This window comes from Notothenia rossii (assembly GCF_949606895.1).
Source record: "Notothenia rossii genome assembly, chromosome: 10".
In the NCBI taxonomy this organism is placed as follows: Eukaryota; Metazoa; Chordata; class Actinopteri; order Perciformes; family Nototheniidae; genus Notothenia; species Notothenia rossii.
Genome location: NC_136908.1, coordinates 10,440,329 through 10,452,188, shown reverse-complemented (window position 1 = coordinate 10,452,188; position 11,860 = coordinate 10,440,329). Strand labels below are relative to the sequence as shown.

At 39.4% G+C, this 11,860-nt stretch overlaps 1 protein-coding gene across 1 annotated transcript; it reads left to right on the top strand.

Moving 5' to 3' along the window:
• The first annotated feature begins 3,465 nt into the window (after positions 1 to 3,465).
• Positions 3,466 to 10,259, top strand: srd5a1 (steroid-5-alpha-reductase, alpha polypeptide 1 (3-oxo-5 alpha-steroid delta 4-dehydrogenase alpha 1)). Its single transcript, XM_079654455.1, has 5 exons — positions 3,466 to 3,905; positions 4,484 to 4,650; positions 6,145 to 6,246; positions 8,624 to 8,774; positions 8,888 to 10,259. Exons 1-5 carry the CDS (start codon positions 3,595 to 3,597, stop codon positions 8,952 to 8,954), a joined length of 798 nt encoding a protein of 265 aa, XP_079510581.1. The 5' UTR covers positions 3,466 to 3,594; the 3' UTR covers positions 8,955 to 10,259.
• The last annotated feature ends 1,601 nt before the right edge of the window (positions 10,260 to 11,860 follow it).

Genomic DNA, 11,860 nt, shown 5'->3' with positions numbered 1-11,860 from the left:
ATACTGAATTATAGTCCTGCAAACTTAGCTTTAGTTTAAACGGAAATTGTACTTTTGGTGATAGGAACATAGGACTCCATCACTTTTCTCTCATTTATCAGAAAAACAGAAATACCTAAAAAATATACCATTGCTGAATTGTATAGGGTGCTATTGAACACTAACCAGTAGTTGTATGGAAATATCTGGTACAGTTCTATTGCAAATTAGATTTCTTTAGACATAGGCCTCTTCTCTACAGTCAAATTCCGAATGGGTGATGGAATAATAGCCTATAAGTTAAGAATGCTCACTCTGATGGTCATTATATTTGGAGAGGGAAATACCAGGTGCCTGAACTACATCACCAAATCAGAATAAGAGAGTAACCCAATACAATAAAGTATTAGTTCTAAATTGCAAGCCTCGAAAACATAGCTGTAAATAGTACAGGTTTTATTGAAACTGGAATCTTAATTCAAAGTGCAGTATACAAATCATCAAATAATTCTGTGAGAGGTCAAGTATATAGATACTAGAATATAAAATGTAATAAATGTCAGGTTCCTAAGAAACGGTAGGGAACACATTTTGACATTCTGCACAGCAGGTGCAGAACCCCGTACAGGGAAGGCCAACAGAGAGGCACTGGCACTTTCCACTCTCTCCACGCTTTGCATCTTTGCAATACAAGAAGTCTCTCACTTCTGTAGGTGCTGGGGTTTTTGTAAATAGCACTGGTTGAATGCCCCCATCCCTGACAATCCACCCCTTGCCAACAGGACTCCATAACAAGGGTTTGGGTTCGGGCTGTGACACCATATCGCTGTCTGAAACATTGCTCTTTGTACATGTTGTTGAAATGCATCCTCTGTTGGCGGCAGATTTTCCGAGGCTGCATCTGTTATGCATGTTAATTATGAACCAGTTCATCCAAGTTTGTGAGTGCATGACATGCTGGTAGACAGTTAGACATGTAGTTGCCGCATGTCTAACAAGTACTTCCTGTAGTTTGGGACATTTGTTTTGCCAGTGATAACATGTGTAGGCCTTCCATCACTTGCACCTCTCCTTTGCCTCTCCAGGTCTTTGATTGACTGTGGGCCGTCATACCTGTCAAATACCATGGCCACACATTTAATTTCTTGTTTTCAAAATATATATATATACATATATATATATATATATATATATATAATATGTGCCAAACAATATGATTTTGTGAACGGGTGTGTCAATGCAGGCGCAATTAAAAAAGTGCAGATCCGTAATGAGGACTCATCTCTGAAGAATAACACAAGTGTTATAACCTAAAGTGAAACAAATGTCCCAAACTACAGGAAGTACTTGAGGAGTTGTGGAAACAAGACTGCACTGTGCATGTTTGTGAGCAACTACATTGTCACTGCTGCCCCACAGAGACTACACTCAGGATTTGACGAAGGGGAGGAGGTGAAGAGCATCTGCACAGCAGGAGTCAGCAGTTTGACATCACTGTACAGTGATCAGGAGGAGACAGACACAAGGATGGTGCTCCATGCCATACATCTGGCAGAGCCATATTCCCGCATCATTGTGAGGTCTCATGACACAGATGTGGAAGTACTGCTCATATATCATGCAAGCAAATACATGGTTCATAGTGTACATGCATGCAGGTCATGGAATGAGAGAGAGATATGTCCCCATCAACACCATGAAAAAATTGGAAAAGACATGTCTAACTGTCTCCCAGCATGTCGTGCACTCACTGGCTGTGGCACAACAATTAGTTTGTACAGAATAGGAAAGACAATCAGCATCAGCATCAGCATCAGCAGGTTGTTTGTGACCCTGACCAGAGATGTTTCAGTGCTGTGGGCGGAACGGAAACCGGACTGGAATTTCTCAAAGAGGCCGTTTAGTTGGAGATGGTCCTGAAGCTGGGCGGCAACTACATGTCTAACTGTCTACCAGCATGTCATGCACTCAAAAACTTGGATGAACGGGTTCATAATTGCATCAACAACAGATGCAGCCTTGGAAAATCAGCTGCCAACAGAGGATGCATTTCAACAACATGTACAAAGAGCAATGTTTCAGACAGCGATATGGTGTCACAGCCCGAACCCAAACCCTTGTTATGGAGTCCTGTTGGCAAGGGGTGGATTGTCAGGGATGGGGGCATTCAACCAGTGCTATTTACAAAAACCCCAGCACCTACAGAAGTGAGAGACTTCTTGTATTGCAAAGATGCAAAGTGTGGAGAGAGTGGAAAGTGCCAGTGCCTCTCTGTTGGCCTTCCCTGTACGGGGTTCTGCACCTGCTGTGCAGAATGTCAAAATGTGTTCCCTACCGTTTCTTAGGAACCTGACATTTATTACATTTTATATTCTAGTATCTATATACTTGACCTCTCACAGAATTATTTGATGATTTGTATAGTGCACTTTGAATTAAGATTCCAGTTTCAATAAAACCTGTACTATTTACAGCTATGTTTTAGAGGCTTGCAATTTAGAACTAATACTTTATTGTATTGGGTTACTCTTATTCTGATTTGGTGATGTAGTTCAGGCACCTGGTATTTCCCTCTCCAAATATAATGACCATCAGAGTGAGCATTCTTAACTTATAGGCTATTATGCCATCACCCATTCGGAATTTGACTGTAGAGAAGAGGCCTATGTCTAAAGAAATCTGATTTGCAATAGAACTGTACCAGATATTTCCATACAACTACTGGTTAGTGTTCAATAGCACCCTAGACAATTCAGTAATGGTATATTTTTTAGGGATTTCTGTTTTTCTGATAAATGAGAGAAAAGTGATGAGTCCTATGTTCCTATAACCAAAAAGTACAATTTCCGTCTAAACTAAAGCTAAGTTTACAGGACTATAATTCAGTATCTTTTTAGTTAAATAATTGTCTGACTATTTGGTGATGTAGGACAGCCACCTGGTTCATACCTCAGCAAATCTGACGAGGAAAAGAGTTATCATTCTCAAGTTATGGGCTTTATTTGTCACCTTTCCCATATTCGGCCTGGTCTAATTTGGCTCTTTTTCAGGGATTGGGGTAGTTCTAACCAAAAAACATTTTTTCCCCCAAAATAAAATTTGACAACAATCAATTTCATTAATGGGACACCCTAAAGATAATAAAAATCATTGTTGTCATTTGTTCTACTTCGGGTAGGGGTATCTCGAAAACCTTTTTTGAGGACTTGCTGCTAGACAGTCCTTCTGCTATGCTGATGTTACATCTGGAGTAGCACATACATATACAGTATAAATGAATGACAAAACCAACACGTAATAACCGTAATAACATAATTGTCCGTAGCATGGGAAAAATGCAAATGAATGAATGGATACTATGTATTAGTGACGTAAGACCCCACCCATTTTGAATTACGTGTTGCAATAGCGCGTTTTGATTGGCTGAAAGGATCGAATGCCAAACCTTGCCAGTGGCTGTGATAGGTCCTTACGCTATGCTTGTGACGTGTACATGCGGTCACATCCACGGGCTGTAAATAGTCTTAAAAACCATGACATAACTCGGTGACACAGCGTTTAATTAAATCACATTTTAGCCTCCTTTATTGTTTATAGTTTATAACATTTCCCGTGATGGACGCAATCCTATCCAGGCTCTTCTCCTCGGAAGAAGAGGAGTTGTACGTGTTGGACTGTCTGGGTTACTTTATGATTTTCATGGCAGCCTGCACTTTTGTTGCTTTGCTTTTCCAGGATGTCCCGTACGGACGATACGCTCCCAGCACCGCCAGGTTTCGAGTTGATGCCCGGATTGCTTGGTTCGTGCAGGAGCTGCCTGCCTTCCTGGTACCTTTCTGTCTGGTAGTTTGGACATCCTCGGCAAAAACGTCACTACTGCCCAACCAGCTGGTCATTGCAATGTATTTCTGCCACTATATTCAAAGGTAGGTCATCATTACAGTCAATTACATCTGGAGCAACTAACATGCTTGCCAATTACCAGCACAAATAATGTATTAAGTGGCTCCCACAGTGTGTACATGTAGGGCTCTTGCTATTTCCCTCAAATAAAAATCTATATTTATGCATAATAAGATAATTCAATAATGTACACAAAAAATGTTCAGTATCAGTTTGATGTCCAAGTTGGTTTACATATACAAGGAATTTGCTTTGATGTATAAGGGTGGATACATATTTATAGGAATATTTATCCAGAAGGAATTCAATAATAAAAAAGAAGCAAATATAGAATTATTTTAACTTAAAACTATCATTAATTTAAAAGGATGTTTACAAGCAAATCTGAAAATTAAATAAAATAATAAAAAAATGTGCAGTATATCAACATTTAAAATATTTGAAGAGTTTAAGAAGCATTGTGTGGAAATGTGCAAAATATACAGAAACATTTTCCATGTTATTATTTAGTTATATTAGCTTAGTTGTAGCCTACTAGTTGACTGATCCAAGATGTCAAAGCAAACACTTGAAATAACTTGTTGTTTTATTTCTGCTACAGATCCCTCATTTATCCATTTTTAATCCGAGGAGGTAAACCAACCCCACTGGACTCATTTGTGCTGGCCATTATGTTCTGCATGTATAATGGATACATGCAGATCAGGTACCTGAGCCATTACGCTGACTACCCGGCACATTGGGTTACACATCCACGCTTCATTGCAGGTTGGTGTCTTGTGTCTGCTAACTCTCTATCAAAGGCCAAATTAATGGTCTAATTTTGCACATACGGTACGCTTGTCTTGTTGACACTTTTTCATGATGTAAAATATATCTGGTGTAGCTTTGAGTGTGAGTCATATTAAGTTTACGTATGTGACATTAGCATATGGGAAGTGAAGAATTGCTCATATTTATATATTGACAGATGTTGAAGAAACAATTATTATACATACATCCGGTAGGTGCGAGGCTAGGGTAGGTGCATAAGGTAACGCCTGCACACAACAGTATATTATTGATTACCTTCTTATCCTTTTTTAGCCTTGAAACAGGTGTACTTTGTCCATATTAGCCGATTCAGACGTTCAACTAATTTAATTTAACACCGTATATAAGGATAAGGGCAGAAGCAGTGGTGTAAACTTCATAAGAAGAATACTCAAGTCAAACAAAACCAAATTCAAGTAAAAGTAAGTAATAAAGTACTGGGTTGATTGATTTCTCAAAGTGTAACTAACTGTGAATGTAATGTGTTTTAGTCTGATCAGATTATGTAAAGAAACATACTGAATAGCACTGCAGAAAACCACCATGCCATTTTTTCCCCATACCAAACTTTAGGTAATTTAGCCTCCTTCCACGCATGACGACAGAACGGCTCTCTGGCATGCTGTTACCCTTTTGAAACCTGTGTTACCAGTGTTAAAACCATGGCTGTCATTCACACACTTTTGTCCACCTTGTAATTTCCCCTTTTTTATGTTACTTGCTTCACTGCAGGTGCTTTTCCCTTTTTCCAAACCTTTAAGTGCTCAGCAGTTTTTCTTGGCTACCTTGCTGTTCAAGCAGGAAACTTACAATTCCAAATGTTTGTGTTTTTTTTAACTGTGACCGCCCCTCCACTCCCCTTACCTTACCCTGTTTGACTCTTCAAACCACCACATCTGCATTAGATAAAGACAAGTAACAAAATTAAAAAACATTCAAATAGAAAATAATTACAGTTTTATAATTAATAATATAATGTCCCACGTTTGTCTGAGTATATGAACAGACATCTATGTAATTAGTTATTGTTGTAGATTATAGATGTACAATGTGTACACGGGTCAGATATGGAATTTTAAAATGGTTTTAATATATTTGAGCCTAGCTTAGAACTAATATGAACTACTGAAAGAAGTGTTTTCAAAAAGAACATTTCACTGTATTCATGCAGTGTGTCATGAAATAAGTTTATTTTGAGTGTTGTGTCACAGCAGCAGCAATACTAATGATGAATACTGTGGAAACATGTATCTTTATAAACATGTTCAACATGTTGGTATGTCTGCTCATGTTGCATTACTGAGAGTTAGATGATAAAAAATGAGGCCAAACCAGATTTGTGTGGAGGTTGATCAGGGAGGAGAATAGCTGAGTTGTCTGACTGGTCTGACTGGCTTTCGCTCAGTAAAATGTCATGCTAACGCAGCTTTTGCGTGGGTTCGTCTCCAGGGTCTGTTCTGTGGTTGGTCGGCTGGCTGGTGAACATGCACTCTGACCACATCCTGAGGAACCTCAGGAAGCCCGGAGAGACTGGTTACAAGATTCCCATAGGTAAGGGCTTTAATCAGTTAACACTGGGCCGAAGGATTTCTCTCACCACAGTCAACTCTTCTTATACGCCTGTTACAGTACACTTAACTTTCAAAGAGAAAAAACTTGATGAGAGGTCTAAAATAATAAAACAAAAAAAAGTAGTTTGAAGTTGGGTTGTGTGATGTACTTTTCCAAAGTCAGTGTATAAATAAGAGTAGATGTGTGTCAGCAATCCCCCAGTTTTGAGAAACAGAACTACTGTGGACAGGGGCAGCAGCAAAACATACATTTACAACAACAACAACAACAACAACAACAACAACAACAACAACAACAGCAGCAACATTTACCCACTCAATATCAGTTATTAGTGGAATATTTGTAATATGTTTACCATTTCACCTTGTTGTTATATATGGCCCTTTATGCCGTTAGCCTTGCTTTCTTTAAAGCCACCAGACTACATTAAAAAAAAACACATTTGACCTTGCAAAACACAGGAACTACTGGTCTACTAGTGCCTTTTATTGCTCAGTTTGTCTGTGCTAATGTGTGAGTTATTACAAAAAAAAACAAAGACAGCTAACTCTAGCATTGCAGCGATAGACTAGCAACTCCTGTGTTTTTTAAATATATACATTTTTTAAGTGCCGGATATTTTTGTGCTTTTACTCCATTCCAATATATATATATATATTTTTGTTTTGGTACTTTAACTTTATTTTGAAGTTAATATTGTAACTTATAAGTACATTTTAAATGCTCTAACTTAAGCAAAACACCTAAGTATGTCTTCCACCTCTGTAAACAATTAACAATACTTATATTTAACTGAACATTGTATGGCTACTTCGACTGCGGTTTAGAGACCGCCAGGAAAGCAGTAATCACTTCATGGCACAGACCTCTATGGTCCATGTACACAGCACTAGATGCTAATTTTCCAGTGTGGTCTTATGATTATACAGGATCACACTGTGAGCAGAATCACTGGTTGTCAATAGAGATCTTCTCCTCTCTGCATTGCCCTCTATGAACCCTTAAATTAGTGTTTAAAAAGGCTCTCGCTGCTTTGACTGCTCCCGCTGTGTGTCACTGGCTCACAATACTCCTAGTGTTTGTGTGTGTGTGGTTTTACTTAACTTAAAACAGAAAGAGAAATGTACCAAACCACGCAATGTTTATAGTAATCATGTGAGACAGCAAGCCAGCCCCATACTGGAACATGGACATTATACTGCAGGCTATATTCTGCACCAGAATAATTCCAGATTCATTTTGAATTAATCTTCTGCTTATTTGCTTAATACCACACTCGCGTTTGTACGGCAAATATATGCTACAGCCAGCAGGCAATATTATCTTATTTGATTAATGCTTAAAAAAACAACGGGTTAGAAGTGTTACAGATATGCTGCAATTCTCAGTGTTTTCATAAATCTTCTAGTCCAGCGCTGTGCGAGAAAACAAGCAAGCGTATTTCCCAAAACATAGAACTGTTCATTTTAAAACAAAACAAGAATTAGGCATACATTTCTGAATGAGAGAACATTTTAGAGGTGGGTATTTCATAGAGTGTATGACCTTTACTATGTAAACATGTATGGCCACTGTATGACAAGTGACAGGCAAGGGTGGCTCAACAAGATTTGGCCCATTTCCAAATTGCTTCTGACAAATAGTCTTGAGGGCAGTATGTGTTAGGAAAGAAAACCAATAACACATAGACTCCTACTATTTAAAATTACATTATTGTCAAATTCAAATGGATTTTTCCTTTTTGCTTAAATAATAAGTTATCATGATTCTTTAAGCGAAAAGCCTTTGTGGGCCATTAACATGCACACAAACCATGTAACACACTACAGGAAATAAAAAAAAACTCAAAAAGCATTTTATGGCCCCTTAGGGCTACCCTGACTAAGAACATGGTCCCTCACCTCAAGCCTGAACTTGCGGTGAACCTGCTGAAACCATCCGTCTCGAACCCTTAAGGGAAATAAAACAAAGAAACCCTTAAGGAAAAAACACGGAAAGGCCGAGAAGGGAGGAAGCCGTTTAAGCCGCGCTGGAAATTAACTTACTGGCACGTCTGGATTCCCCTCTGCCAGGAATGCGATTTTCACACAGATGGTAGCAACACTACCCATGGCCTGCATTCAAAGAGTGAAGGCTAAGCTATTTATAAGGTCAGTGGAGCTAGTTGTGCTCCACTGACCTTATCTGATCCTTTTTAGCCTTTGAAATGTCAGTACTATTACTGCCAGATATGGATTTAAAATTGACATCATAGTTATGTTTCTTCCAGAATAAACTATTTGGGTTATTTTTGACTCCAGTGAACATATGAAAAGTTTTTCATACCTGTCTTCATTCCTGTGTCTTCCACCAACAGGCGGACTGTTTGAATATGTGTCTGGAGCCAACTTCTTAGGAGAGATAACGGAGTGGGCCGGCTTCGCTCTGGCTGGATACTCTGTCCATAGTACAGCTTTCGCCATCTTCACCGCAGTGGTCCTCTCCAGCAGGGCTGTGTCACACCACAAGTAAGTATAATAACACACACATACAGAGAAAGATGGATTTCATGCAGTGTAAGGCACACGTTGAAGCAAATACCTGAAGTAATAGTAGAACATTGCTCTTTCACTCTCTACAGATGGTACCACGCTAAGTTCGAAGACTACCCGAAAAGTAGGAAGGCACTGATTCCCTTTCTGTTCTAAAAACACTGTGGGTACTGGAAGCCTGGAAAGCCTGAAAAGGGACATTCCCAACATTTTACAAAACTTAGATAAGCTCTAAAATAAGCTACATTTGAAGACCCAGTGCTGAAAACTGAAAAAAAACACAGACTGCAAGCTTGTACATTACCTCATGTGGGTTTCAAGCAATCAAACGGTTTAGAAAAACATCTTACCGTTGCTTCTTACTTTGGTAATAACGCCCATAAAGCAAAGTAACCTCAGCAACACTGAACTGTATGTAATTGAAATGCTCTGTTTGCCAAAGAGGCAACATTTAGCATTCCTCAGGAGGAAATAGGACGGTGAATGGAGCGTACCTCAACAGTAATACAGTGGATTTATCACTCTCTGCACCAGCAATAAACTCTTTAAAGACTCTCCGCTGATCTGCATATTCTCCCAGATGGAATATAAACTCGGAAATGCAAAGCAGACACTTAAAAGTTTCCATCCATTCTCAAGAGTCATCTGTTGCCAGTGCATCTTTTTTAACATCCGTTGACTGAATGAAGAAGAAGGAGATTTAATGAAGTCCGAACACATGTTTCTGCCTCATTTTGCTCCGGGTGTCGTTGCTACAAATTCCTGCAGTGCATCTCCGCTCTTTAAAGACTGATACTGTAGCAGGCCTGTCCACAGCTACTCTGCTGCAGGGAAATCGAATAGAGTTCAAGCATGTCCCTCAATAACTCACCCATGCCTGAAAAAAGAAGAGAGTGCCGCCTCAACACATCACTCCTGTCTGGGTGTTCTGAGAAAGAGAGAAGAAATGATTGAGTGTGTGAAAGCAGAAGCACATTGAGCATAAACTGAATGAAGGAGAGGAGGGAGCTTGGGAGAAAAGATAAGACATAAAAAACAAAAACAAATCTTTCCTATTCTATTATTGTTTAAAAATAACGTTTACCATAATCTCATTTCCCTGAGTAAGGGCTTTCCTTAAATCACGTCTTATTTTTTAGATACTAAGAATGTGATCTGCCTAATGTTTGGTGTTTTTTCAAAATAGGTTTAGTATTAAGTGCAATTATCTCATCACAAGTCAAATCCATCTACAAGTGAAAATGACATTGTTTCCATTGAAGCCTGTCTTTTCACAAAAAGTGCAAAAAAATCTCCCATCACTTTTCATAAGTTCTCCCTTTTCCCAGTTGAGGAAATGTTACATCAAGCCAAGGTCATGTCACATTTAATGAATGTGTTGTTTTTGAACATTTATATTATGTCATCATTTTTAAACATGGCCTCATCAATAAATAAAAGACCTCTGAGTATGATGAAAAATGAAGGCTGTGTGTCGCTGAATGCTATGCAGACTGACATCCTTCATGTTCCCCCTCTGTCTCTCTCTTTCTCTTCCAGGCTATTTCCTCTGTGTGTCCTCTTTGTCCACGCTCCTTATAATTGCATCACTATATTACCCAGCCAGTGTCTTTACGTAGCCCGCCGCACGAATATAATACCCTTCATCTTCAGGCAGCATGCACCAATGGATTTTCTTTTTATATGCAAAGTAATTTGCTGGACTGGCTTTCAAGAATCATACATAAACAGTATATATGACAACCTGTGCAACATAAAAGAAAAACAACAACAGCAGCAGTAGAGATGCAACATCTCATAATACACACACAGATAGGAATAGCTGCATAAAAACACTTCCTCCACAGGGAAACAAACAGTGGTGTCTGTTCCTTTTTCTATGACTGATGTGGGAGGGTTTGGGAATTCAAGTTGTGACTATACATTTGCAAATGTTAGCGTTCTACGATAATTAGGTTTCTGTATAACCTTGAACTTTTGTAGCCGGTGTTTTTTAAGGAAGTACACTATAACCCATGTGACCGGAAAAACTGTTCTTGCCATTAACAAAATGTATATATTCTTGTTGTGTGGGAGAGAAACTCCCTCTGGATGAAAATCTACAATTTTAGCCTTTGGAGACCGTTTACATGCACAAAGACATACAGTATACCACAACACAGGAAAGGGAAGCTCTAAAAAAAAATCATAATAGGCCCCTTTAACATTTTAGAATGTGTGTTATTTTTGCCTACAGGCGGCGCACATCAGCACGCATAGGCTACATTTTCAGGTCTAAACCTGTTTTGTCTGTACGTGGTTGCACGTTGACTGGTAGTGCAGATCGGGATTTGTGCTCTGCAAATATTTGCTGGGCCAATTATAATGCTTTCCTTGTTATGCTGTATAAAAAGCCACAATGTGACTGACCCACCACAGGCGATATGTTCATGTGTAGATATGTGATATAGCTGTTGATTCAACAGTGTAAATGCAGCTTCCCACTAATGTGGGTTAAATATCTGGAACGTTCGGCGGCCTCATTATTATTCAAGCCACATGCAGTCTCTGACTACTGCCTGCTCTCTTAATATTATCTGCTATTACTGTTATGCCTGAGAGCATACAGTTCTCCAACCCTGCCCCTGACTGTATATATATATATATATGTGTGTGTGAGGCATCTGTCAGCCATGGTCCAGTCGTCACCAATGCAGTAATCCCATAAAAGCTGACAATGAGGCAAACCAGCCTTGAAATCGCACACACACACTGGCACACAGTCTTTTGGCTCGGGCCTAGTCTGTGACATGAGAGATGAGAGGAATAACCTATTCACTCTGGTGAGTCACTCAAGCGCCTGTGGTTCGCACACTGTAAGATAGGGGGAGATAGAAAGAAGAGCTTAGATTTATATGGACGTACAGTGGGCTGTGAGCAGCTGTGTGTATGCATACAGTCAGAGAGCTACATATCCTAGCTGGCACACAGTTGGCTCTGGGGTTTTTTCCTTGACTCTGTCACATGCTGCACGTGAGTAGCAGGAGTTGGGGGCGGGCATTATGCAAGGCCCTCTCTCCCTC